The sequence below is a fragment of the Sporobolomyces salmoneus genome, assembly GCF_050403485.1.
Source record: "Sporobolomyces salmoneus JCM6883 DNA, S_salmoneus_JCM6883_v1_ctg2, whole genome shotgun sequence".
In the NCBI taxonomy this organism is placed as follows: domain Eukaryota; kingdom Fungi; phylum Basidiomycota; class Microbotryomycetes; order Sporidiobolales; family Sporidiobolaceae; genus Sporobolomyces; species Sporobolomyces salmoneus.
Window position 1 is genome coordinate 633657 of NW_027481161.1, and position 27177 is coordinate 660833.

Sequence of the window (27177 nt, forward strand, 5' to 3'; positions counted from 1 at the left end):
TTTCTTTCTCCGTTTCTGGTTCTCGCGTCCGAGGATGTTCCACTCGCCCGACGAAGTCTTTGTCGCATACACTAGTAGTACATGGTGACCGGCCTCGAGTCTCGGAACTGGCATGAGGGCGAGGAAGGCTTCGAAGGTAGCGTCGACTTCGCAACAATATCGAGCGGATGCTGCACTTACAGCGAGAACGAGAGGGCGTCTTCGTCACGAAGAGTCTGCAATCCTTTTCGGATGCAGCCTTGCCTTCTGAAGTCACCAAATCGGGCGGTGCGCGTGCGCTCGACTTCCGACGGACGAGAAATTGTTTCCTTCCTTCCCTCAACTCAACTCCTCCAAACACTTTCACGAGTCCGCCACTTTTCAACAAGTTACGGCAAGCGAGTAGACCGCCCACTCGACAAGCTCCTGTAGCCCACGGTCGACCCATCCTCCCTTTCTCGGAAGTTCATCGAATGTCGGGCTACTCAGTGCCCTACTCGGCTCCAGACAGCTACGAGTTACCTCTACCAGTACCTATCGACTCTTCCTGGCGTCCGACTCTCCCTCCTCCTCCTCCCGCGTCGAGAGAACAAAATCTCGCTCAGCCGTTTGATCAATGGTCTTTCCGACCTCCTCTCGACTTACCCGGACCCAGCTACGCTGCGAACGGAATCGGACAACAAGGTCTACCGCCGCAACAACCGCTTCGACCGCAGCAGCTACCGGCTTCGAACAACAGCGGGTGGGGAAATGGAGGACTCCTTCACGTTTCAGCAACGATCCCGGACGAGATGTTACCGAAACAGTTTGCAGCTGGATCAGAATTGGTCAAAGTGACGGGCAAGGTAAGAGAGAAAAGCCTCCCCTTTCCTGCGTTATTTTGAGCTCATTTTCGTTTTTCTCTGCGCCTCGATAGTCCTGTTCGACCTGTCGGACGAGAAAAGTCAAGGTGAGGGAGACTATGTCCTGTTACGGTTCCTTCGGCTAATCGTGTTGGCTCGATCCTTCTCGCACAGTGCGATCGTCGATATCCGGAATGTACTCGGTGCGTCAAACGGAGAGAGCGATGCGAATACGGTGACGATGTATCCTTGTGAGTCTGTTTAAGTGTATATGCGTCGCTCTGAGTACAGCCGGTTAAGCTTGTCTCGTCATTCACAGTGCGCTTCGACCTCTCGCCCTTTTGAATCGACCTCGAGAAACCGATTCTCCCGATTCGAGCGTTCCTAGTCCTCGTGCGATCAACGTGGGAGAACACAGCACGAATCACCCACAGCACCGACTACCTCCAACTTCCCTCGCTGTACCTTATCCACCTCCACGAACAACCTCCGAGATCGAACTCACAGCAGCTCGTTCTCTTCGCACCGTTTCCGATTTCCGACATCAACTAGCCCGAAAAGGAGTTACACAGTATCAGTCACAGCAGTCAGGAGAGGAACGAGAGGAGGACCGACAACCAGGATTCCAGCAGTTGTGGGATCGATTCCTCGATCAGTCGAATCTAGGCGAATCTTCGAGCGATTGGAGGTTGGCGTTACCGGCGATGGCTTCTTCGTTGACGATACATCTTCTCGATGGTGAGCGCCTCCTCTCATACGAGGCGATCGACGTTGCTGACCGTATTTTCTCTTTCCTCGCAGCTTCGATGAACTCTTGCTGTTACCACCTTCCCGCTTTCCACATCTTTAACCCATTCATAGCATACTACAAACAGAACTTGAAATCTCTCGACGTCGCAAGCCAGGTACGTCTCCACCTTTCTTCCTCTCGAACGATTCAAGACTTTTCGCTGACGAGATGGGGAGAAAACAGGCGGTTGTCGGAATTCTCGCTTCTCTCGGTGCTCGTGCCTCACCTCATAGCGCTCTATTAGGTGTCGCCGGTCCCGATATCGAAAACGGAAACGCCTCTCATGAGTTGGTGTTGTCGGCTGGAGTGAGGAGGGAAAACGCTTGGAGGGCGATCGTGAAACAAGCGAAGGAGCTCTGTTCGAAACTCGAGGTTCTCCAAGTTCCGTCGGCGATGAACGCTCAGACTCTTACTGCTTTCGTTCAGATGATCATGTGTAAGCACCTCATCGCCAACCCGAAGGTTGAGAGTTGAAGTTGACACTTTCGCTCCTCTCACAGTCGCAGAAGTCAAACCGAAAACGGCACGATTCTTCCTTCGGGCGGCACTCGGACTTTTCTACGACATGCAAGGTGGAGATCTCTCGGAAGACGAAGTCAAGCACATCAAGCAAACGGTCGGAACCCCTCTGTACGAATCGGATGCTCGAATTTCGGCATGGCTCAATCTACCAGCTCTCATCTCGGAGAATGATCTCAACGAGTACTTTGACGGAACTGGTGGGTCGAGGACCGCTACGGTACGAACGCTCGAGTGAACTGTCGCTGACAAAGGATCTCGTTCGAACAGGCGTTCATCTCGTCGATCTCGAACGAGAGCACCTCCTCGACCAACTCTCAGCACTCTTCGATGACGCACGAGGACCGATGACTTCAGAGAAGGCGGAAGAAGCACTCCGAATCACCGGGTTCTACGTCTGCGCCGTTCAACGATTGTTCGCAAAAGTCTCTTCGAACCGACGAGCATCTCCTACTCGCTATCTCGCCAGCATCGAACACCTTTGGGGATACATCGATGGAGCTCATGCAGCTTGTCAACTCTTGACGGGAACTTTGAGGGAGTTCGCGATGGCTCAGAATGACCTTCATCATTCGGCTCATCACGATCTTCTCATCGGTTTACGGATGCACGAAAGGTGAGCAGCTTCACCACATCCTCGAGTGGACTTGAACAGTCTCCTAACTCTGATTTTGCCTCTTCGATATCAGGCTACTCGATATCATGAACCTCTCGAACGAATGGCTTCGCTCGAAGCGAAACGACAACTTGTCGACTCAAGATCGAACTGCTCTCGAGTCGTTCCTCGGAAACTCGAATCGTCGAGTGAGAAGATGCCTCAAGGTTCTCGCATTCTACGCCAAAGTTTTCCACGATTCTCACGACAAACACGTCGTTTATCACCTGTTCACTCAACTCGAAGCGGTAGAAGGCTGGGCGACGATGGCAGCTCAGGGAGAAGACGAGGTGGACGAGTTCGGACCGTTAGGTAGCCAATGTGTCCTGACCGAGACGGAGCTCGACTAGTCAGTCGCCCCCTCTCTCTTCTTCTCCAATTCATTTCATCGAGGATGTTGACATTGTTCATTCACCAGCTTCTCGCAAGCACTACAGCTTGCTTGCTTCTACACTCCACTGTCTGCTCAACGTCTCGAAGAGTTCACGCGTGCTCGACAAATGCGAAATCACCGGGCCCCAAATTTCGCTCAACTTCCATCATACAACCGTCAGTTGCCCTCTCTCTCGTCGACACTATTCGACGGCTGGCAAGGAAGGCTAGACCGATTTTGATGCTTTGACTGACACTTCTCGACTTTGCTCGTTTACAGCGTTGCCTTTCGATCCCCTTCTCGATACCTCCCATGATGCTACAACTTCAACTCATCCACTGTCCCCCTCCCATCAACCCTTCCAAGACCCCGCTCTCTCTCGCGATCTCTCCTTCGACGCGGATTCGAATTCCATCTTCGGTACTGCTCAAGCCGAAGCGCTTACGAATTGGGTCTTGAGTGGATTTGCCGGCGTTGATTCCTCGAATGCAACACTCGTCGACAGCGATTCACCTTCGACCACCTCTCACAGTATCAGCCCGGGCGATGTCATCGATCAAGGTTCAAGTCCCGATTCGAATCCCCCTCTCACCGGCAAGACTCAGGTTCCACCTCCTCCTCCTTCAAGCGAGTATATCAGTCATCGCGCTCCGCAAAACCCGGCACAGGAAAACTCGAGGAATCACTCGGCGATCGACGTTTCCTTCCCGAGCTCGACACATACGAACCTCGCGCAACACAGCGTTTCGAACTATCATTCTCCCGTCGGTGCGAATCGCGGTCTCAGCAACGGAAACTCTTCTCTCGTATTCCCCAACAACAACTATCGTCAGTCAAGTGTCAAACCGAACGGTCGAGCTGTCGAGGAATTCCAATGGTCTCTCTAGTCTCGACGAAACGAGATAATCCGAGACCGCGTGGAGCGAAACCGACTCTTCTTCATTGCTAGATTCCTCTTTTTTCCTGTGGTGTTCTGTTCTGCCTACGCTAGTTCACAAATATGTATACTCCATCCCTATACCTTTCCTTCGTGCATCATTACTATATCCTCAACCCTCTGTAGCTCTTTCCCATTCCTACCTCTTGTCCATTTTCTATCTCGGATGCAAAAAATCATCAAATCGCGTTCTCTCCATCTGTTTGTCTCTCTCCGTCTCTCGAGGGATGACTGGGCGAGAGACTATGAGGGTAGGAGAATATTGTTGTGCAGTACAAGTACAACGGCGTGTAGAGGTATCGCCAGGAAAAGGAAAGAGACAAACAAGCACATTGTGAAAAAAGAAGAAAAGCAGAACCCTCCGGAAAGGGGGAGAGGAGGGGTAGAAGGGTGAAGAGTGTAAAGAACAACGACTGAATGCAAAAGAAGCGAAGATGTGAGGACGGGGTAAAAAGGGAAGAAGAAGAGCGAGAGCTAGAGAAAGTGAAAACAAGATAGACGATTCTATGCTGATGCTTTTGCTGCCTTCTTCGCTGCCTTCTTCTCAGCTTTTAGTCGTTTCTTCTCGGCCTCGTCGACGGGTGCCTCCGATGTTTCTTCAGTCTTTTCCTTCTTCTCCTTCTTCGACTTCTTCTTGGGGGTCTCTTCAGCCTACGGAATCGTACAACATCGAGCGAGTCAGAAAAAGTGGAGATAACGAATTGGAGAGAGAGAGGGCGTACAGTCTCATCAGCCGCTAGACTCTTTCGCTTCTTCTTCTTATCCTTCTTGCTCTCCTTCTCTCCAGCTTCCTCATCGACATCCATCTTGGTAGGTTCCTCTCCTCCGTTAAGTTCGGCGATCTCAGCCTTGTGAGCATCGAGAGCTTTCTTCATCGCATCAGCATTTTTCTACGAGTAACGAGCTCGTTAGTTTCTGCCGCGAGTGATGAAAGAGAGAGGGAGAAGAGTATACGGTAGGGTTCGATCCGTTCTCGTAGAACGATAATCGCTCCTCGACTTGGTTCCGTAAGACCTCTCCGAATTTGGTCGAAGGGGTGCTAACGAACGAAGACCAGGTCAGATCAGCAGTACATGCGGAGACAAGGAAGATGCTCACTCTGAGAAACAATCGATCCTCGAAGCGATACTGCATTTGTTGGCCAAGAACCTCGAAATTCGACCCTTGTTCTTCGTTCCGGCACGACCGATGAAAGTCGAATGGTAGATGAGACCGTATTTCGGCGTGTTTCCTTTCGTCTTGAGCGCACGGAAGAGGGCTTTCTCAGCGCCGAGGATTTGAACGGTCGAGGCGGGGTATTTCGACAAGTTGGTGAGGGAACCGGCGTGCGAAATGAGACGAGCTCCGACCGTGTCTCCGATCAAAGAGGCGAGGTTAGGAGCGACGACTCCCATCTTGTCCGAGAGGTATTTCTGGAGAGATTTGCGGTAATCGTAGAGGTGGATAACTCGAGTAGCGAAGTTTTTGATGTTGAGGTGATCGACGATCGAGATGTCGGTACCCATCGAAGCACGGGAAGCGTCGAGGATGTTGCGAGCGAGGACGTCGTTGTCGCCGAGGAGTTCAGTGAGGGGTTCGAGGATTTCTTCGGTAAGTTGAGATTTGTCGCCGAGCAAGTGAATAACTTTCGCGTATTGGTAGTTGTCCGGAACGATCCTGACGAGTTCGGGGAAATGCCATCCGTACCATTCACGTACTCGCATCGCGAACGTGTTGACGTCCTTGTCGAGTTGATCGAGGAGTGCGATCGCTTGAATGATCATGTTGTCGGATCGGTTAACGTTGAACTTTACTTTCGCACGCGAGTAGGCGTGTCCGAGTCCGAGTTGAGATCGTTTCGTGTCACCTTCTTCGAGACCGGCAAGGAGTTTCTCTTGGTGGAGACGGATTCCTCGGAGGAGTTCGAGCGAGCGGTCGGAAGCGTCGCAGTCGATCCCGAGTCCACCTTTGATCGAGGATGCGAGGGTACGTTCTTCGACACCGAGGACGACTCCGGCTTTCTTGGCGAGGTTGAGTTCGAGGAGACCGTGAAGGAATTCGTGAACGACACCTAGAAAAATGAAAATCACAGTTTTGAGTTTCTGGCTCTTCCGCTCTTTAACCTGATTGTGCTCGTTTCCCTCAAATCTTCCGATGCACTCATATACTCCTTTTCGACGACTCTGGAATGCCAACTGTCTTTCCCGCCTCCCCAACTATTCACCAAATCTCGTTCCATCTCTCCGCGATTCGACCATGTACGAATCTCGACATACCTTCAGAAACATCGTTCGCAACCTCCAAAGCATGGGCGGCGTCCTGGAACGGGACGAAGGATACGAGTTTTACGAGTTTGCCAAACTTTGCTACATCGTTGATCGAGTCCTGGGCCGTCTTGACGTTCTTGCCGATTTCCTCTGCGAACTCTGAAGAGAATAATGCGAGTCCCGTAGCGCATTCAAAGAGAAGCTATCAAGATCAATTCGGGAGAGATGAGAAAAATGTCAGGAATCTTGATGCTACTCCTACATGGGCAAGAATCGAGGGGAGGAGACTCACATGGGTAGCCATATTGATCAGACACTCCTGGAGTCTATGCCTGGTCCTGTACTGAAGGCCGGGCGAGGTGTGTCGGGTGGTGGAAAGCCTCAATCTCTCAAAGTCGAAAAAAGGCTGCCAAAATTCCCTCTCTTCTGTGCTACACTTTGGTGAGACTAGAATATCAGTAGACTGTATACGAAGGTGTATTGAACCCTCTGGACCAGTTGTTCAGAAACTCCTGCTTTACAACATCTCGAGAGAGCGCGACGATTTCGCACTTCCGTTTCACCCCTCTTCACGCCCATCTGCGAGTCGATGTCGGAAGCCAACCCACCGCCTGATCCACCACCGGCTGAAGGTGCCAGACCTTCCACTTTCTCTCCTCCTCTGCCCCACGTAGACCCCTCCGACCACTCGACAGCAACAGCTCAAGAGTCGACAATCTCACCAGTACTAGACGACACAACAGATACGACAGAGACTACAGATGGTCCCGCTAAATCAGAGGGAAGAGGAGGAGATAGCGAACGCGTAGAAGAAGTCGCAGTCTCAGCAGAATCAACACCTCCCATTCCCTCCAGCGATCCAGCGCCAGTTGAGGACATGGTATCAGAAGACCCAGGGCAAGGTGAGGCGGACGAGGGCGTTCAAGAGGAGGTAGGAGAGGTTCGAGCGATCACGTCGGAGCAACAACATCAGCCTCAACCCGAAGGAGACGGCACGTTCGAAGACGTGAATCTATCGAGATCTCCATCAGCGACCCCTCAAGAGCCCCCGGTCGAACAGTCCCTTCCCGCCGACGAAACGACTCCTCCCTCTGAACCCGTTTCCTCTTCCGATCCGAATCCCGTTACTCCGACTCCCATCGCGGCAGCAGAGAGCACTCCCATTCAGCCTACCGCATCGACAACGACGAGTCACTCGGCAACTCCTTCCCTTCCTTCCCTCAGCTCACCGAAACCCGAATCACAACCCTCACATCGAAGAGAATCCCAAGCCTCAATCACTACCGTTTCCGCCCCCGGTTCCACTCACCTCGTCAGCGGTATCCTGATCGTCTCTTCACTCGAATCGATCGCCGCAACAAAAGAAGCCAAGAAATCGAAACCTTTGAAAGACGCGCTCGACTCGGCTCTCGACGTCCTCAAGAACGGAACCGCTTCGACTCCCGCTGGATCAACCACGGCAACGGTAGACCCTCATCTCGTGTTCCTCCCACTTCGACTCGCATGCGAAACGAAATCCCTTTCACTCATGATTACGGCATTGGATTGTATCGGAAAACTCGTTTCCTACGATTTCTTCGTCGAAGATAAATCCGCCCTCGATCGACCTATGATGCCCGACTCTGGTATGCGAGATGACGATAACGAGTCAACAACCGGAGGAGGAGGAGGAGGACCGGCAGTGAATATCGATCAACTCCCTCTCGCGGACCAAATCACTTCGACCGTGTGCGATTGTTTCTCCCCTTCCCCAGCCGGTACCGCCGCGGCTACTTCGACTTCTTCTTCTTCTTCGTCGACGGCGTCTCAACCGACAACCCAACATGATAACCTCCTCTTGAGGTTACTCTCTTGCCTCCTTTCCCTCATCCTTTCGTCTTCTTTACCGGTCCACCAATCGGCACTCCTCAAAGCGGTCAGAACTGTGTATAACGTCTTCCTTCTGGGGAGAGCAGGAACTGTTCAGACAGTAGCGCAGGCAACTTTGGGACAAATCGTTGGAGGAGTTTTCAATCGCGTCAAACTGGGGGAAGTGTTACCGAAGGAAGTCATTGCGGAGAACGTGGGACTCGGAGTTGAGGGAGTGAATTCATCTGCGAAGAATAACGCGAGTAGGACGGATCTGCAGAGCGTGAAAGAGGAGGAGCAGAATGAGAAAGAGGGAGTCGAGACGGAGAATGAGACCATCGAGACGGGAGAGACGGTGGAAAAGACGACAGAGGAGGTCCAGAAAGAGAAAGTTGGGAATGAGGACGCGGAAAAAGGAGAGGATGAGGAAAAATCGGAAACTCCCAAGATTGCGGTCTCAGAGGAGGTCGAGGAGAAGCCGAGACTCAGTGTCGGAGAGAAGATCACCTCGTGAGTCCTACGCTCTCGTGTTTGCCCACTGCTAGGGGAGTGTGAGGCTAACCCAGACACTTTCTCGCTGCAGTGAGAATCTCGCCAAACTCAACGGAGACGGCTCGACCGCGCCCGCTCAACCGGTACAGACGATTTCGACGAACGACTTGTACATCAAGGACACTTTCCTCGTATTCCGAGCTCTCTGCAAGCTCTCGATGAAGCCACTTGGTGCCGAAAGGTGAGTTTCGAATCAGTTGTTATTGTGCGAGACGAAGTCCAGCTCATTTGATCCAACTCTCACAGTGAACGAGACCTCAAATCACCCGCCATGAGATCAAAACTTCTATCCCTCCACCTCGTCCTGACGGTTCTTCACAATCACATGCCTCTCTTCGTCGATCCTCATGTTGCGATCGTTTCTTCGACCTCTCGCGACCGAACTCCCTTCCTCGCCGCGACGAAGCAATACCTCTGTCTCGCCCTCTCTCGAAATGCCGTCTCTCCCGTCATTCAAGTGTTCGAACTCTCGTGCGAAATCTTCAGTCGAATGTTGAGTGGGATGCGACAGAAGCTCAAGAAAGAAATCGAAGTACTCCTCAACGAAATCTTCCTCCCTATCCTCGAAATGCGAACCTCGACCGTCCGACAAAAGAGTTTACTCCTCGCTGCGTTCGCTCGACTCGCTCAAGATCCCCAAGCGCTCGTCGATATCTACCTCAACTACGATTGCGATCGATCTTCCCTCGACAACATCTACGAACGTCTCCTCAACGTCGTATCGAAACTCGGTACGACTCATTTCCCTCCGACGAACGAACGTCCCGGTCCTCCCGTCGTTTCGGCCCTCTCGACCGCTGCATCCCCGTTCCCCCTCTCTGCGACTTCTCTCTACGAGTCATCCCGATTCTCCGATGCTCAGTTCGTCGGTCAACCTCCGGAAGCTCATCTCAAACGTCAATCTCTCGAATGTCTCGTCGAAGTTCTCAAATCGCTCGTTTCGTGGGCTGGTCGGGGATCAGTACCCGCCGCTGCTGCAGCTACCGCCGCTACTCTCGTTCCTTCCACCTCTTCGAGTTCTCTCAACAACAACACGAACGGCTCGACCCGACCGAGCATGTCTGTCGACGACCGAAGAACAAGTGAAACCGATCTCTCAACAACGACTACGAACGGGAATCACAACCAGACGAACGGAGATAGGAGGAGCGCTTCGGGAGCGAACACTCCAGATGTCGCACCGAGTGATGACCCTTCGAGGTTTGAAAATGCCAAATTACGGAAAACGACTCTTCTCGAGGGAATCAAGAAATTCAACTTCAAACCCAAGAGAGTGAGTCCCTCTCGGTCGATCAGTCCCACCGCCTACAGAACTGACACGAGTGAGAACGTCACAGGGTGTCGCCTTCCTTATCGAAACGGGATTCATTAGGAGTAAAGAACCGAAAGATATTGCGAGATTCCTCCTCAATGCTGATGGTCTCGACAAGGCCCAGATCGGAGAATACCTTGGTGAAGGGTGAGCTCTCTTTCCTCTCTCCTCCATCTTCCGACAGCAGCTCATCACTCGCTCGGCTTCTTTCAACTCTAGTGACGCTGAAAATATCGCCGCGATGCACGCTTTCGTCGACTACATGGATTTCAACCAGATGAAGTTCGTCGACGCCCTTCGAATGTTCCTCCAATCGTTCCGACTTCCCGGAGAAGCGCAGAAGATCGATCGTTACATGCTTAAATTCGCTGAACGGTACACTGCCGGAAACCCTGGAGTCTTCGCGAACGCCGACACTGCCTACATTCTCGCTTTCTCGGTCATCCTCCTCAATACCGACGCTCACAACCCTCAAGTTAAGAAACCGATGTCGAAAGTCGAATTCATCAAGAACAACCGAGGAATCGACGACGGAAAGGACCTCGACGAGGCGCTTCTCAGTGGAATCTATGACGAGATCAACGCGAACGAGATCAGGATGAAGGATGAGGTCGAAGCCGCGGGACCTCAAGTTGCGGCGGGAACTGGTATCGCGAACGCTCTTGCGACGGTCGGACGAGATTTACAGAGGGAAGCTTACGTTTGGCAGTCGGAGAGCATGGTCAACAAGACTGAGGTGAGTTCAGGAGAAAGCTGTCGATCCGCTTCGCAAGACTGATCGATCCTCTCTTGAACTGACCACAGAATCTTTTCCGAACTCTCGTTCGAGGACAACGACGCGGAGCGGGTCGAGCAACCGAAGAATACTACTCGGCGTTCCACTTCGAGCACGTCAAGCCCATGTTCGAAGTCGCTTGGATGCCAATTCTCGCTGGAATCTCTGGTCCTCTTCAAGATTCCGACGATATCGACCTCATCAAGCTTTCTCTCGAAGGATTCAAACAAGCGATCAAGATTGTCTGTCTCTTCGACCTCGAGCTCGAACGAAACGCTTTCGTTACGACGTTGGCGAAATTCACGTTCCTCAACAATTTCGGCGAGATGAAACCCAAGAACGTAGAAGCGATCAAGACTCTCCTCGACGTCGCTATGGTCGATGGAAACTATCTCAAGGGGTCTTGGAGGGAGGTCCTGACGTGTGTCAGTCAGCTCGAACGGTTCCAGTTGATCGCTCAAGGGGTCGACTCGCAAAGCGTTCCCGAACTCGGACGCAAACCGTCAGTCTTTCTCCATTAGTCCACGCTAGAGGAAAGCGACTGACTTGTGGGGTCACTGCAGATCCTCGAATGGACGAGGTCGTCGATCCACCGTCTCTTCTCGCAACAAGACGAATCGACCGACAGACGAGGTTGCTCAGGAGACTCGATCTCAACACATCACGATCACGGCAGACATGATCTTCTCTTCGACACCTAACCTCTCTGGTGTAAGCTACTCTCCCGCTCTCGTCTTTCGACCACGAGCTGACTTCTTTCGTCCCCAGACCGCGATTGTCGATTTCGTTCAAGCGCTGAGCGATGTCTCGTGGGAGGAGATTCAAGCTTCGGGACTGGCCGAGCAACCTCGAGTATTCTGCTTACAGAAGCTGGTCGAGATCTGTTACTACAACATGAATCGTATTCGTCTCGAATGGTCGAATATGTGGACAATTATTGGAGAGCATTTCAACCAAGTAAGCTCTTTTTCTCCTTCGATACTGCTCGTGACCAGCTCATTGATTGAACTCGTTCGCGTAGGTCACCTGTCATACGAACGCGAAAGTATCCTTCCTCGCTCTCGACTCGCTTCGACAACTCGCTATGCGCTTCCTCGAGAAGGAGGAGTTGGCGAACTTCAAATTCCAGAAGGACTTCCTCAAGCCGTTCGAGTACGCCATGGTGCACAACAATCACCCCGACGCTCGAGACATGGTCCTTCAATGCCTTCATCAAATGATTCAAGCTCGAGTTCAGAACCTTCGATCCGGTTGGAGGACGATGTTCGGAGTATTCGCCGCCGCCGCCAAGGTCCACAACGAGCGAATCGCCGTTCAGTCGTTCGAGATCGTTCAAAGAGTCAACCAGGAACATTTCGCTCAAATCGTCGAATACGGGTCGTTCGCCGATTTGACGGTTTGCGTTACCGACTTCTGCAAGAGCAACAAGTTCCAACGAGTCGCCCTGCAAGCGATCGAGCTCCTCCGGTCTCTCATCCCGATGATGCTCAGCTGTCCTCGATGCCCCCTCTCCCAACCTCAACTTGTGGTGGACTCTTCTTCAACCGACGATCCGATGATTCGATTCTGGTTCCCCATTCTCTTTGGCTTCTACGACGTTATCATGAACGGAGAAGATCTCGAAGTTCGTAAACGGTGAGTCGCTTTCTGAATTTGGCAAGCTCGTTCGAAATCGAGTCTGATCCTGTTCTTCTGCGATCAGATCTCTCGACTACCTCTTCGACACACTCAAGAAGCACGGACAATCGTTCCCCGCCGAGTTCTGGGACACGATTTGCAAGGAAGTCCTTTTCCCGATCTTCGCAGTCCTCCGCTCTCGATCCGACGTTTCGAGGTTCAGCACGCACGAAGACATGAGCGTTTGGCTGTCGACGACGATGATTCAAGCACTACGAAACCTCGTCGACCTCTTCACGTTCTACTTTGACGTCCTCTCCCGGTTACTCGACAAACTACTCGATCTCCTCTGCGAATGCATCTGTCAAGGTTCGTCCGCCTTGACTCGTCGATTCTCCATTCTCCCTGACTGACCATACTCCACTGTCACCAGAGAACGACACGCTCGCACGGATAGGAACGTCATGCCTTCAACAGCTTCTCGAGAACAATGTCAACAAGCTGTCTCCGGAAAGATGGGAACGAATCGTTTCGACATTTGTTCAGCTCTTCAAGACGACAACGGCTTACCAGCTCTTCGATCCTTCCCTCCTACTTCCATCCGGCGACGAATCGCCGTCGAGCGAAGTACCACCTTCGAACGGTTTCGTCGCCCCGACGCCGCTCTCGCCTTCTCCCGATACCCCTTCCGAATCCTCGCTCGCTACCCCCTCATCCCGAAAAGCTGTCGCCCCGGCCGATCGCAAACGTATCTTCCGACAGATCATCGTGAAATGCGTTCTCCAACTTCTCCTCATCGAAACGACTCACGAACTCCTCCAAAACGAGGGAGTCTACACGACGATCCCTCCTACCGAACTCCTCCGGCTCATGTCGGCTCTCGACGATTCGTATCGATTCGCGCGCAAGTTCAACGCCGACAAGGACCTTCGAATGGCGTTGTGGAAAGTTGGATTCATGCGAGATCTTCCAAACTTGCTTCGACAAGAATCGACGAGCGCTGCGACTCTCGTCAATGTGCTACTGAGGATGTATGGAGATACTCAACCGGAAGCGGTACAGAAACGAGCTGAAGTCGTCGACGTCTTTGCTCCGTGAGTTTCTCTCTCCGTTTTCCGATTCTGAAACTCGAACTGACTCCGTTCTGCTCGCAGACTCGGACTGGACGTACTCGCGAATTATGTTTCTCTTAATCCGGAAACTCAAGCGCGGAATATCGCTGCGTGGACGCCTGTTTGTACGGAGATCCTTCAAGGATTCTGTCGATTCGAAGAAGAACCTGTGAGTTACCCATTCTTTCGCTGTCCTGTGTGACACGCGCCTGACTCTCCCTACCTGATGACAGTTCAAAGCACAACTGCCTCGGTTATACCCCCTCGTGACGAATACACTCGTTAGAGAAGTGATGGATCCAACTCTGAGAAATGCGGTTCGAGAAGTGTTTGTTCGAGTTGGCCAGGTCGCTCTCGGACTTTAGAAGTTCTCCCTCTCTGTATATCCATTCTGTTCTAGCTTCTTTAGGTTATCCTTTGCGAAATTCCATTCACTCGGAAGGAGATTGCGAAACAAGTCCCGAGAGAGCGTGCTTTGTTTTCTCACCTTCACGCACTCTCGACCCTCGAAGTATGGCAACTCGCACGCCAACACGAAGTCAATCAATAGATTCCCACGACATGGCAAGCTTCCTACAGTCTTCCTCTCCGAAGCGTTTCGGCTTTCGATCAACTTACCCGTTTCGTCACCCCGACAACAGCAAGGAGATTCGGATTTGGAACAGGATGCTGATGTGACATCTCTAGCGGGGCCTAGTAGACGCAAAGGGAAAGGGAAAGCCACAAAGTGAGCCGATCTCTAAAGTCCGTTCGGCAATGTTGAGGGACAGCGACAGAACCTAACGTTGAAGACTGGGGACGGTCAGAGAGACGGATCGTAAAGCACAGAATCGGATTGCGCAACGAGAATTTAGGCAGGTCAGTCGTCTTTCTTCTCTTGATTCTCGCTTCTCGGAATGATTCCCTGACGCTCGAGCTTCAATCCCCCGTTGCAGAGAAAACAAGCGTACATCAAGGAATTGGAAGCGAAAGTGAAACTGCAAGATTTTGGAAGGGACGAACAGATCTCGAGGATGGGAGAAGCTGTGAAAGCTCTGTTGGAGGAGAATGAACGTTTGCGACAACTTCTCGCGGGGTTGAGCGGTTTCATCGTGAGTCACATTCCCTACATCATGTTCCTCGTCGTGAGTCTGACAGTCCATCTCTCCTTTACAGGGTGAAGGACTCGGAGGCGCTCTTCCCAGATTGAAGACGACTCTTCCAGGTTTGCCGTTCTTCCTCGAGGCTATTCCTCCCTTGCTTCAATACTCACGACCCTCCTACTCGCTCGACAGAGTTTCAATCACTGATATCTCGCTCACCTATCGATATCGCGACGGGCGCTTTACGTCTTGACGATCTTGGCCTTGCTGGAAATCCGCAAAATCAACCTCAAACTCGCAATCAAGACGTTGGAGCCGAGCTCGGTTCTGATCTACCTCCGACTCATCGACCGACGCAACTGCCGTCACAGCCTACCGAATCATTGCAACCGAGAGAACATCAACTTCCATCGCGCTCCCATTCTCGTCGTTCTTCTTCGGGTCCAACTGCTTATCCCGACCGAGACGACAACTTCTCTCAACATCATCATCGACCTGAACCCAGCTACTCGCTACCACCTCCACCTCACCGCAACCCACTCCCAATCCCAGTTCCAGGACCGAGTCATTCAAACGATCGAGAGGGACACAGTTTCGGCACGGGGAACGAAGGAGCTGCGTTTGCGACTTGGTGTTTGGATCAGTTTAGAAGTGGGAATGTGGAAGAAGCGGATGAAGCGATCGCTCGTACGGGATTCGTAAGTCAAAACCGACGAGATCTCTCGTTCCGCAACACATCCGTACTGACACATTTGACTGCTGTCTGGGCTCAGTCGTCGAACAACAATGCGATGCAAGCTATGCAGCTGATTTCCTATCACATGAAAAGTAAACGAGAACGTAAGTCCTCAGTCTCTTTCGTCGCTCCGAGTTTCCTTCCGAGCGTCTCGCATCATTCCACATCCACTCATCTCGCACCACTGTCCCCCTCAGATCCCGATTACATCCTGCCCCCGAGTCTCCGCGCCACTCCAACCCAACTCCTCGTCCCCCACAACGCAATTTTCGACGGAATCATTTTCCCTTCCTTACGAGACCGCCTCATCCTCCTCAAGGATCAATACCCTCTCGAAGAACTAACGAAGGATCTGGTTCAGGCGATCAGGATTCACGGGAATGATCTATTGCAGGCGGAGAATTGGGAATTGTCGTTGGATTTCTTGAGGAAATATTGGTTAGTCTTTCTCTCTCTCTCTCTTTCCCTCCTCTCTTTCTTTCGCTTCAGCACTGTGTGCTGAGAAGCTATCATGGTTTGACTAATGGGATGTTATGTTGATAGGTTCGTGATAGATGAGACGATACTCGAGATTTCGAACAAATGGAGGAAAGAGAGAGGAGAGACGGAGCTGGATATGAAGAGTATCGTTCCAGATACGGAATAGACGATCAGACTCGCTCAAGATCACGCTGGCGTTCTTGCTGCTTTCGAGTGGGTCGTGAAGGGAGCTGATCGTGACGAGTGAAACACCAAATATTTCTCACATTTTCTAATCCTCTTTCGCTCGCAAGGTTGTCTTTCTAGCCCAGTGTCGGGCCTTCTGACCGTCTCGCGAATGATACTCGCAAAGGGCATCCACGCCCACGGATGAGCGTAGCGGATCGACAGAGTTATCGCTCACTTTCGACGTCGTGCGCTCGCAACGAAACGCAAACTTACTCGCCTGGAGAAACAATCCGTCCGAGTCTTGACGCTTGCAGGAAACGGGTAGAGCTACGACGACGCTAGGACACGCGTTAGACGGCAGATCGATCGCGCTCCGAGGAGGGGAACTAAGCTTGACAAACCGAACTTTCTTGCGAAACGAAGAAAGTTTCCCTGCTTCGTCGAAGTTTGCTCAGGCGAGATGGACTCGCTCGAGTCTTTTGTCAATACGAGTCTGTACACCGCAAGTTGAGCTCTTCGAGGCCCCTCTCGGGGGAGACTCATACTCCCCCACTGGTTGAGAGTGAGAAGGTTGTTCTCCAATTTCGCTTTGCGTCCCCCATCATTCGAATCTCTCGAGTCGACCTTCATACACCTCGACACCCTCGACAGACACAGCACTAGCGCTCTTCCAGTCTCTCGACCTCTTCTCTTCTCTCGCTCCTCTCTCAACTGCCGCAAAACGAGGTGAATCACTTGTGACCCTCTCGCCTCTCTTCCCTGTTCAAGCCCACCGTCCAACCCGTTCAATGTGTGAGTCAATCATTCCCATCCTACAATAGAGCGGACAAACGGAGGTTCAAAGGGCAAGGAGCTCGAGAGGGAGAGAGAGAATGGAGGGAACAGGTGGAGTTGGAATTGATCACAAGACGAGGTTCATATCGCGTCTCTCTCCCTCGAGTGGGCTTGGATGAACTCGTAGGAGTATCAGAGTACGCTAGAGGTGTTACCCAAGGCTCTATACGAGGCTCAGAGAGGTCTAGAGGGAAAGTGATCGACTTGTGATCGCATCGAGGCCTGAGGTGGGAATTCCCTCCTTCCTCCTCTCTCTCCTCTCTACTCTACGACTGCCAGCCACTCTTGAACTCGATCATGCTCCTCATGGACTCGTAACGTACATCGCACTGACCACTGCTTTCTCTCCCCTCTCTCTCCTTCCCTCGCAATGCGTTCCTTGTTATTACCTCCTCTCGACCTCCCTCTCTGTCTCAATCCATGTGCCCCACCTCCCCTACCCTGGCACTTCAACCGTTGCTTCGATCCTTCCGTCGGTCCCCTCTCGCCCGCAACACCTCGGTTCCACTCTCCGACTCCCGACTCTCCTTCTTCGTCCCACTTTGTTGCTCATCGGCGAACTCCTCGCTCTCGTTCCTCTTCTCACCCTCGCTTGAACCCCTTCGATTCACTCTCGACGTTCTCAACTCCTCCCGTCGCAACTATACCCGGTTCTCCTCCTTCTTCACCTCGACTTGCAAACGTTTCCCCACGTGTTGCTCCTCCTCCTCCGATTTCTCGCTTTCCTTCAACTTCGTCGACGACAATAGCGGACGATTCTCACAAACTCGTCAAAGTGATCGCTTCGCACGGCAAGAGCGGAGATCAAATCGAACTCGCCTACTCTCATTCCAAAGTCGTCGGAAACGGTTCATTCGGAGTCGTCTTCTCGGCGAAACTTGCACAAGGGTCACTTGGACCGGATAACGAAGGGGATGATGATGTTGCGATTAAAAAAGTGTTGCAGGATAAACGATTCAAGGTCAGTTTCGACGAACGAATTTCTCGTTCCCCTCGAGCAGATTTAGCTGACATCGTTCTCTTCGGGTGTGCGTATGACCGTAGAACCGAGAATTACAAATCATGAGAGTGGTGAAACATCCGAATGTCGTCGATCTTCGCGCTTTCTTCTACTCGAACGGTGACAAAGTAAGTCGTTTCTCAACCTCTTTTCTCTCGCTTCACCAACTCGAATGCTCATATTGTGACTCGAATGCTTATGTAGCCTAAAAAGGATGAAGTCTACCTCAATCTCGTGCTCGAATACGTTCCCGAAACGGTTTACCGCGCGTCTCGACACTACGCGAAACTCAAACAAACCATGCCGATGCACTACATCAAACTGTACATGTACCAACTCTTGCGTTCTCTCGCCTACATCCATTCGGTCGGGATCTGTCACCGAGACATCAAACCTCAAAACTTGTTGTTGAACCCTCCGACCGGAGTTTTGAAACTTTGCGATTTCGGGAGTGCGAAAATTTTGATCGAAGGAGAACCAAACGTTTCTTACATCTGTTCGAGGTATTACCGAGCACCTGAACTCATCTTTGGTGCGACAAACTACACGACGAACATTGGTAAGTCTTCCCTCTCTCCCTTTTCATCCTTGGCGAGGAACAGCAACTCACTCTCGACTCTCCCTTGACTCGTATAGATGTATGGTCAGCGGGATGTGTCATGGCTGAACTCATGTTGGGACAACCTCTTTTCCCTGGAGAATCTGGGTAAGTTCAATCTCGCGAATTTTCTTCGATTCTACGTCGAGAGACTCACGACTGTCTCTCACTTGTAGTATCGATCAACTCGTCGAGATCATCAAGGTTCTCGGTACGCCAACGAGGGAACAAATCAAGACGATGAACCCGAACTACATGGAACACAAATTCCCTCAGATCAAGGTAAGCTCCTCCTTCTCGAACTGATGCGATAGCAGATCCCTGACGCTCTTTGTGCGCTCAGCCTCATCCTTTCGTCAAAGTATTCCGACCTCGCACTCCTCCCGAAGCGATCGATCTCATCTCGAAACTTCTCGAATACACCCCTTCTGCCCGACTCACCGCGATCGAAGCCATGTGTCATCCCTTCTTCGACGATCTTCGAGTCGCCGACGCAAAGATGCCGACCGGAAAAGACATGCCCCCTCTCTTCAATTTCACGCGCGAAGAACTCTCGATCCGACCCGATTTGAACCGTAAACTCGTACCGAGTCACGCTGAACAAGAACTCTTGAGTCGAGGGATCGACTTGAACAACTTTGAACCGATTCCTCATGCCGATATGAAAATCACTCTCGACTAGTTCTCTCGACCTCTCTTTCTCTCCCTCCTTCTCTCGTCTATTGCCTAATCGTATCTTCGCTCTCCCTCTGTCTCTCTCTCTGTGTGTGTCTTTCCCTATGTGTGATTCCCTCTTCCCCGTCAATGCCTTTCCTCCTCCCCAAGCTTGTTTATCGTACTTTACCTTTTTCCCCGATTCTCCTCCCCCACGCCTCACTATAACCCACCCCATCCAGACTGCCCGGTTAACCGATTCCCTCTGTCGTTCTCCTCAAATCGTTTTTTTCCCGCCTCAGTTTTCAAATCAGTGCTTCTTTTCGCCTCGACTTCTCTTCGTAAAAATTCTCTCTCTCCTTTTGTTCCACCCTCTGTTATCCGGCAACCCACACGTCCAAGTCGTTTACAACAAACAGGAATACTCGCTCTCCCCCCTCCTCCCCTTCCTCACCTTTCTACTCTCTTGCCCTCCTTCCTCCCTCGAGACCGTTTTCGGTTTTGGGGTTTTCCTACTTTCTCTTCTCTATTTCGTTTGTTCCCGTCTCTCCGTCTCGTCCCGCCTTCAAGTCTAGTTCTCGTTGCAACGCTGTACCTCTATTCTCTCTTTCAATGTGCCTAGCGAGCAAGTCGAGAACCCGGATGCTTTGCGAAAATTGAAAGAAACTAAAGAGTGACTCGTCGTGTCCGTTAGACGATTAGCACTCCTCGTCGCGAACAGTAGAGCAATAACAAGAGCTCCATCAAGCTCGCGTACCTCACCTCTCGAGACTTTCAACAGAAGCGAGAACTCGACGGTCAACTATGCATCATTTTACAACAGAATACAACGAACAGAAAGATGTCTATAAAAGTTCCGTAGGACCCTTGTGCCATGTCCGTACCCTCAACGCCGAAAGAGTACTTTGTGAACTACCCCTCGTTCCCACGAATCCCGCCGCACGACTCTCGATCGCCGAAGTAAGTACCTCTGGCGACCACGTTCCAAACTTTTCCCTCAATTCGAGATCTTCGTAATCCAGCACTGTTCATCCCAAATTCGTCAATTCTCCAATGAACGCGAGGTCTTGGATATCGGTTGAAACGACGACAGAGAGGGAACGAGTCGAATGACGATGTTCTCGAGATTTGCGGTGTCCAGCACTTCCATTCGCGAGCGTGAGGAGGTGTTTGATTCGTTCGACGGCGTGAGTGTAGTGTTCAAGGATGGGTTCGCAATGGTCGAGTTGGTTCAGGAGACGACATTCGGATGCTCGAGCTCGAGCGGAAATGTGGACTGCGAGGAAATGGTTTCGGTGTCCGAGGAGATGGGAGACGACGTTTCCGGCGAGATCGTGGATCGTGCGGTTGAAGTGGAGGTGTCGACCGTGGGAGAAGAAAGCGGAGTGATCTCGAGGGTCGAGGTGAGTCGTCGTGTGAAGAGTCGTGGGATGTTCGGGACGGTGGAGGGAAGAGTCGATACAGAGTAGGTGATCGTCGGGATCGATGCTAGCACGCCCGACGCTGTGAATCGAGCGATCATGCTTCGCTTGTTCGATGAGTCCGGATTTTGCGGAAGCGTCATGATCGAAAGTTGCGATGAATCGATGAGTCGCTGTGACAGAGAAAGGGAGCATTAGTAGCTGTATCAAATGCAAGAAGAGTCGAGAGGTTCAAACGCACCCATGAGCTCGTCTCCGACCGTTTCACCGAGCTTCGTTCGCGCCGTCGAAACCCTCACAGGAACGAAGCTCGTTGCCAACCCAGACCTCCACATGCTCTCCGCCCTTTGTTGTACTTCCGGAGCACTCAAAGCACCCGTCCAGCATCCCAACTTCTCAGCTTTCTCCGCTTCGAGATCCGGTTTCAAATCTTGCCAATCCAACATCGCGATCGAAGTCGTGTGACTGAACCGAGACATGTCGTAGATCGAAGAGACGGGCATTTGAGGTTTCTCGAGAGGAGTTTCGAGCGAGGAGACGGCGAGAGGCATCGCGATAGGAATTCGTTGAAGAACTGCGGCGAGATGGGCGAGATGATAGAGATTCAGGGTTTGATCGGCTGTGATGATGATAACGTCAGGCTTTGGCTCGCTTGAGAGTCTACAGACGGTGGACATACCGAAATCACCAGTTTGAGGCGTCGTCACGTACTGCATATCGGTCGCCAATTCATCTCGGAACGAATCGTGCTTCTTGACGGCAATCTCGGCAGGCTGTGAAGCGGAAGACCATGTTAGCGTTCATTGCACGAGAAGGGGAGTCGAGGAGTGATCACTTACCGAATACACAGGAGTCGGAGCGAGAGCAGCTGCCAATTCTGCCTCTCTTCGTTTCATATGTGCGACGGTCGGGTTCTTCGATGTCGACACAAGGACGAATACCATCGCAACGAGGGCGAGTGCACCGACTCCAGTCGCAACGTACGAAGCCTTGATCCCATCTTCTTGCGACGATGCTTTCTTTCGCAAAGCAGCGTAATCTTGACCTTTATCCCTCCAATTCATCTTTGCGCCAATAGTCGCGCTCCTCGCATGGGCGATTGACGAACTGTTCTTGTAGAATCCGGTCTTCTTCACCGTTTCCTTCGGAGGAGGGGATGGAGGAGGAGGAGAAGCGGAAGCGGTAGGGAAGGAGAAAGTCGGTTGCTGGTCGATTGGGGTTGAATCGCCCGATGATGTAGAAGGGTGATACCATACGTCGAGGTCTGGAGAGGTGCGAGCTGCAGGTCGACGAGAAAGAGGTCCACTAGGAGTCGAAGAGTCGATTGCGGTGCTAGGGAAAGAGAAGGGAACGGCACCGTTCAAGGTGATGTCGGCGGTTGGCGAGCGTCGTCGAGACATGGTCGAGGCTGAACCGTATTGAAAGAGTGAAGGACGAAGAGCTCGAGGCGAGACAGACGCTTGAAGTGAAGGAAAATGAGAGAGATCGTCGACGTCGGATCTTTGCACTTGAGAGGACTTCCGTGATTTTCTATCACATCACCGACGTCAATCCAGCCTCCCCTCCTGTCGAATAGACTCCGAGAGACCTTTCGAGGAGGTCAGACAAAAAAAAGCTTCAGCCATTTTTTGCCGGGAAAGGAAGTTCTGTCGAGACTTGAGTGCGAAGAGATTAAACCGCTATCGACCGGTTCGGTAGCGTATGGGATCTAGATCTGGACGTTTGAGAGTGAATAGAGAGGAGAGAAGGAGCTGGAAACGATCAAACAATTTAAACAGACCTTTCATCAAACATTCACGCTGTCCACCGCAACACTCGATTAATCAGTTCAAGTAAACGCCGGCGAAAATCGAACGATATGTCTGGTGCACCTCACCTTCGTCGCAGGTCGTCAGCGGTACCGCATCACGAATCGTCGAATGAGTTTCCACCTTCATCATCATCCAAAGTACCTCCATCGCCTTACCTGGACCCACGGCGGCAGCCTGAAGTATATCGACCACCTCTAGGAACCTGGAAGGAGAAGGAGCAACGGAGATTCCCCTCCATCATCGCGGCCGGAACTCGCATTTTGAGCATCGCCTTTCGACTCCTGCGGAACCCCCGTTCCCTCCTCCTGATCTCGCTATGCGCCCTCATCACCTTCTCTGGATCCTACGTGCACCGGAATTCGCACGCCCTCTCGAAACGACCTCTTCCTCCTTCTCTCCTCCCCATCCTCCGTCATTCCAGCAACGCCGTCTCGTATCTACATCCTGCGACTGGACAAAGACTGAAAGACTGGCACGACTACCAAGTCAAGACGGATCCGAATCGACCCCTCACGCCGGAGGAGATTGAAGAAAGGAGTCGACACACTTTTCATCCGAACGGGTTATTGCTCGTCAATCCAAAGGGCAAACATCCTATTCATCAGTTGATCGAGAGGGCAGAGCAGAAATGGAAGGACAAGCTGGCGAAACAGAGCAGAACCTTATCCGAGGCTGTCGCAGAGTACAAGCAGAGATACAGAAGAAACCCTCCGAAAGGTTTCGATGACTGGCGAGCTCTTTCTCCTCTTATTCTCAACGACCTTCATTTTCCATACTGACTCCGAGCTACGAGGCGGCTTTAGGTGGGCGTTCTGCGAAAAACATAACGTTCAACTTCGAGATGAATACGACCAAATCGCTCATGATCTCGCGCCGCACTGGGCTCTGTGAGTTTCTCCTGCATCTCCGAGCGCGTCAGATGTAGTATCGCCCGTCACTGACGACGGTCCGTTCTTTCGTCGACCGATTCTAGCGAAGCTTCCGATTCTCGACACCGAAACCGAGTCATGCAAGAACGTGATCACACCTTCACCGTCGCCTTACATCCTGGAGTTCGAAAACCTTCCCTTCATGGAGCTTACGCCGACTTGAAACGAGCTTCCGACGTCGCCGACCTCCTCTCGATGTTTGCGGATCGAATGCACCGAGAACTCAACATCACCTTTATCATTGACGACAACCCCGCCGTCATGTTACCGTATGCTGAAAGAGAGCGAATGGTCGAATTAGGACAACAAGGTGATTGTGAGTTGAACCCCCTCCTCTTGTTCGTGAATTCGAAAACTCAATCCTTTCTTCGTGTCACTAGACTATGGTTCGTCCGAGTGGACCGAACCGGAAGACAGCAGTCTCTCGAACTTCGCGAAAGCCTGCGCGCCTAACTCGCCTCTTCGTCGATCGGAACGTGGAGAATTCGTCGCAGATTATTCGGGCGAAGCTCAACGATCGTTCATCTGGTCGCACGCCAAGACGGCCGATCTATGTCACCATCCCGAGTTGCGGAAACTGCACGGTCACACGATGGGTCAAGGAGTTCCCCTAGGTCCTCTCGTACCGTTGTTCACGTTTGCGAAAACTCGACTTCAGTCGGATATCCTCTCGACTCCCCTCGAGCAGTACGAGGAGAACTACATCGGCTACGATCCCGCGTGGGAGGCAAAGAGCAACAACAAGGTACTATGGAGGGGTGAGTACATCGATCTTTCTCGTAGACAATACAGGCTGATCTCCTGTTTCGGATAGGTTCGACGACCGGAGTCGAATTCAATACCCAAACTCCCTGGCGACTCTCGCAACGAGCTCGACTTCACACCATGTCTCATGAAACTCAAGGCGAGAAAGCAGTCATCTGGTCTCAACGAGGTAAACTTCGAGAATCAAACATCAGCATCTCGACTTTGAACCAGCTCTACATGGATACGAGTTTCGCGGGAGACGTTCAACAGTGTGATCTTGAGACTTGCGAGTTGATCAAGAGTACGATGGACTTCAAACCTACGATCGGTATTGACGAGTCGAACACTGTAAGCTCTCGCTCACTCTCCCTCGTCGTTTTCATCTAGACTCTTGAAGCTTACCTCTATCGGAACCGGTCGCTCGATAGTACAAGTACTTCATTGATGTCGACGGTAATGGTTGGTCTGGACGTTTCCATCGCTTGATGTCGACTCGCTCGGTTCTGCTCAAGTCGACCGCGTTCCCCGAATGGTATCAGGATCGCGTACAAGAATGGGTGCAGTAAGGCATCTCCGCTTTCTCTCTTCGTCGTCGAATTCTCGCGGACATGCTGATCGAGCCCACCTTGTCTCGTTTCTCCTAAAAAAACAGTTACGTACCTCTCAAAATCGATTACTCAGACTTGTACGATATCATGGCGTTCTTCATCGGAACTCCGGGAGGTCAAGGCGGGCATGACTCTTTGGCAGAAAAGATCGGAGAGTCAGGAAAGCGATGGGCGAAAGAATTCTGGAGAAAAGCGGACATGGCGTGAGTATCGATCTATCACTCTTGCTTTAGGCTATATCGACGGTCCTGACTCGGAACTCTTTCCAAACTAGTGCCTACATGTACCGTCTCTGTCTCGAGTATAGCCGAATTCTCCACCACGACGAGGAAGGTGGAGTAGATTTCGTAGAGATGCCTACTTTCTCGGACCTCGAGTAGATACCCGCGACTTTGACCTCGCATACCATAGATACTTATAGCAGCAATATCTCCAGTTTCATTGTACTTCATTGCATATTTTCTCGTTTCGAATTTTTTGCATCGCTTCTCGTCACGTTCCGTCTCGCGATAAACCGTTCTGTCGAGACTGCCGCGCTGGAAGTTCGCTTGATCGGTAGTGAGACTCACTAGGAGCTCGATAGGGACAAGAGAAGGGTACTTTTTACACGAATTTACAACCTGAAACTTCTTGGATATCGTATTCTTCCACACGTTTCGACCTCTCCTTCGCCATCGTCTCATACATATTCTATCATCCTCTCTTCGTCTCTCAATGGTCTACGAGGACGCGGGAGTACGATCCTCGCTCAACAACCTCTGTCGTTCTCCATTCTCTTCCAAAGCCTTCTTCCCAGCCTTTCCTGCGATCCTGTTGTTCGCCTCTTGTCGTTTCCGTCCGAGATCTTCGATCGCCTCGAGCATTGCATCGCGAGTCTTCTCGGTCAACTTGGTGATATCTTCGGAGGAGGAAGTGATTCCGACGGTCGAGATGGGGGGAAGAACTACGAGGAGAGAAATTGAGCTTCATCAGCTCCGGTCGTGTCTCTGAATGGAAGGAGAGGATGAGACATACCTCGAACGACAATCTCTCCACTGTTGAACCTCTTTTCTTTACTCGAGTAGATTCCGGCGTAATTTTCACAGACGATGGGAACGATTGGCAGTTGAGCTTGAACAGCGAGATGGAATGCACCTTTCTTGAACGGGAGGAGAGAAGGAACCGGGGAAGCTGAACGAGTTCCTTCGGGGAAAATGAAAAGCGACAACTGTTTTCGATGCAAAATCGGTCACTAAGAGGCCTTGAACGACGAGCGGGAGGTAAGCCAGCTTACAGATTTCTTCTTCATCGTTTGTGCGACCTTTGCGAAGATTGCGACGGCATCAGCGCGCTTTGATCGGTTGACAAAGACGGCGTTTGAGAGAGTCATGAATTGACCCAAAAGTGGCATCCATTGAAGCTCCTTCTTCGCCATGATACTCGCTCCTTTCGGGAACACGGCTCCGAGGTCTGCAGGTGTGGAGTGCGTGTCAGGTTCGTAGAACGGCAGAGGAGAGAGTGAGAAAGAGAGATGAACGAACAGAGGATATCGAGCATAGTCTGATGATTTCCAACGAGTACGGCCGGTCGGTTCTCATCCAAATGTTGTTGTCCTTCTACTTTGAACGTCACACCACAGAGGGGAGCGGTCGACATGCGGAAAGACCTAGCGACTACCCAATTGATGTTCATGCTTTTCCCAACGAGCGACATTGCTACCGAGACGACGACTCCCCATGCCGAATTCGCTGCCAAGCCGAGTAAGAACGTCGTGAGCCGGAGGTAGTACCGCACGGGGGAGAAGACGCGGGAGAGCATGATGGTCGGGAGAAGGGAGGCTAAGGCGATCGAAGCCGTCCGCGGCGCGTAGTGCAATAGTGGTAGAGCCACGATGCTGATGATCAGAGCCGCCCCAAATATGGGCATGTAGTGGGGGTTGGAAGAACGAGCGGACTAGAGCAGAATCCAAAATCGAAACTTCGCCGGCTGCATTGAGTGCGATCAGAATCATAATTCCCGAAAAAGCACAAACACGACGGACTACTCGCCTACAATTACCGAACCGAGAGAAACCATCGAGAACCGAAAAGTACCTCGCTCGCCTTTTCGTCCAGTCTTTCCCGCGGATTTGAAAGATGGTTGGAAGCCAGGGAAACTGACGAACGTTACAAGCTCACAACTCAGGGAGAAGAAGAGGGAGACCAGCTAAGAAGAACCGGGAAGAAGAAGGGATAGACAACATTTTCGTTTTTCCAACAAGACCATTCCTCCTTTCTCGTCCAGTCTCGATCCCTTCACTCACTAAGCCACCTGAGTTCGGCGCTGTCCATCGTTGTCGAGAATGTCTGGTCGAGGAACGAAGTACCGGTTATTTGATAGAGTGGGAACGAGACGGAGAAACAGAAGAAATGGCACAGCCAGATCGAGGGGAGGGTTAGAAGGCGGATTTCGCATCGATGGAGCGCAGAAAGGGGGAGGAGCCGAGGAAGAAAAGCGGGTTTTGGTACAGCTCAGAGGGTATCAGGGTTGGAGGAAGGAAGCAAGGGATGAAGTCGTATCGCTGGCGAGCTTGG

At 51.8% G+C, this 27177-nt stretch overlaps 8 protein-coding genes across 8 annotated transcripts; 5 read left to right on the top strand and 3 right to left on the bottom strand.

Moving 5' to 3' along the window:
• Nucleotides 1-452: 452 nt before the first annotated feature.
• On the top strand, nt 453-4045 carry JCM6883_003757 (Zn(II)2Cys6 transcription factor domain-containing protein; the record flags this gene model as incomplete). The annotated part of the gene is made up of 11 exons (XM_076628728.1): nt 453-824; nt 896-928; nt 996-1072; nt 1141-1559; nt 1623-1726; nt 1795-2047; nt 2112-2330; nt 2401-2746; nt 2820-3134; nt 3204-3334; nt 3438-4045. 11 exons carry the CDS (start codon nt 453-455, stop codon nt 4043-4045), a joined length of 2877 nt encoding a protein of 958 aa, XP_076491464.1.
• A 554-nt stretch (nt 4046-4599) lies between these two features.
• Nucleotides 4600-6645, bottom strand: NOP56 (snoRNP complex protein NOP56; the record flags this gene model as incomplete). The annotated part of the gene is made up of 6 exons (XM_076628729.1): nt 4600-4746; nt 4818-4985; nt 5050-5134; nt 5194-6145; nt 6351-6543; nt 6634-6645. 6 exons carry the CDS (start codon nt 6643-6645, stop codon nt 4600-4602), a joined length of 1557 nt encoding a protein of 518 aa, XP_076491465.1.
• A 285-nt stretch (nt 6646-6930) lies between these two features.
• On the top strand, nt 6931-13922 carry SEC7 (Arf family guanine nucleotide exchange factor SEC7; the record flags this gene model as incomplete). Its single annotated transcript, XM_076628730.1, has 13 exons — nt 6931-8699; nt 8773-8922; nt 8988-10014; nt 10079-10200; nt 10273-10789; nt 10858-11330; nt 11392-11539; nt 11597-11785; nt 11850-12463; nt 12531-12814; nt 12879-13539; nt 13600-13726; nt 13791-13922. 13 exons carry the CDS (start codon nt 6931-6933, stop codon nt 13920-13922), a joined length of 6213 nt encoding a protein of 2070 aa, XP_076491466.1.
• A 148-nt stretch (nt 13923-14070) lies between these two features.
• JCM6883_003760 (uncharacterized protein) lies at nt 14071-16021 on the top strand (the record flags this gene model as incomplete). Its single annotated transcript, XM_076628731.1, has 9 exons — nt 14071-14177; nt 14258-14284; nt 14364-14415; nt 14493-14648; nt 14713-14761; nt 14832-15337; nt 15413-15479; nt 15573-15813; nt 15919-16021. The coding sequence occupies 9 exons, from the start codon at nt 14071-14073 to the stop codon at nt 16019-16021; spliced, it is 1308 nt and encodes a 435-aa protein (XP_076491467.1).
• Nucleotides 16022-17227: 1206 nt separating this feature from the next.
• Nucleotides 17228-19137, top strand: JCM6883_003761 (GSK family serine/threonine-protein kinase; the record flags this gene model as incomplete). The annotated part of the gene is made up of 6 exons (XM_076628732.1): nt 17228-17818; nt 17902-17985; nt 18062-18416; nt 18494-18563; nt 18632-18737; nt 18799-19137. The coding sequence occupies 6 exons, from the start codon at nt 17228-17230 to the stop codon at nt 19135-19137; spliced, it is 1545 nt and encodes a 514-aa protein (XP_076491468.1).
• An 817-nt stretch (nt 19138-19954) lies between these two features.
• On the bottom strand, nt 19955-21930 carry JCM6883_003762 (O-fucosyltransferase family protein; the record flags this gene model as incomplete). Its single annotated transcript, XM_076628733.1, has 5 exons — nt 19955-20133; nt 20224-20703; nt 20772-21149; nt 21210-21303; nt 21370-21930. The coding sequence occupies 5 exons, from the start codon at nt 21928-21930 to the stop codon at nt 19955-19957; spliced, it is 1692 nt and encodes a 563-aa protein (XP_076491469.1).
• A 458-nt stretch (nt 21931-22388) lies between these two features.
• On the top strand, nt 22389-25005 carry JCM6883_003763 (uncharacterized protein; the record flags this gene model as incomplete). The annotated part of the gene is made up of 8 exons (XM_076628734.1): nt 22389-23071; nt 23145-23228; nt 23315-23586; nt 23651-24028; nt 24085-24365; nt 24446-24579; nt 24670-24828; nt 24900-25005. 8 exons carry the CDS (start codon nt 22389-22391, stop codon nt 25003-25005), a joined length of 2097 nt encoding a protein of 698 aa, XP_076491470.1.
• A 339-nt stretch (nt 25006-25344) lies between these two features.
• Nucleotides 25345-26530, bottom strand: SLC1 (1-acylglycerol-3-phosphate O-acyltransferase SLC1; the record flags this gene model as incomplete). Its single annotated transcript, XM_076628735.1, has 4 exons — nt 25345-25568; nt 25640-25832; nt 25899-26074; nt 26146-26530. The coding sequence occupies 4 exons, from the start codon at nt 26528-26530 to the stop codon at nt 25345-25347; spliced, it is 978 nt and encodes a 325-aa protein (XP_076491471.1).
• Between the last annotated feature and the right edge of the window lie 647 nt (nt 26531-27177).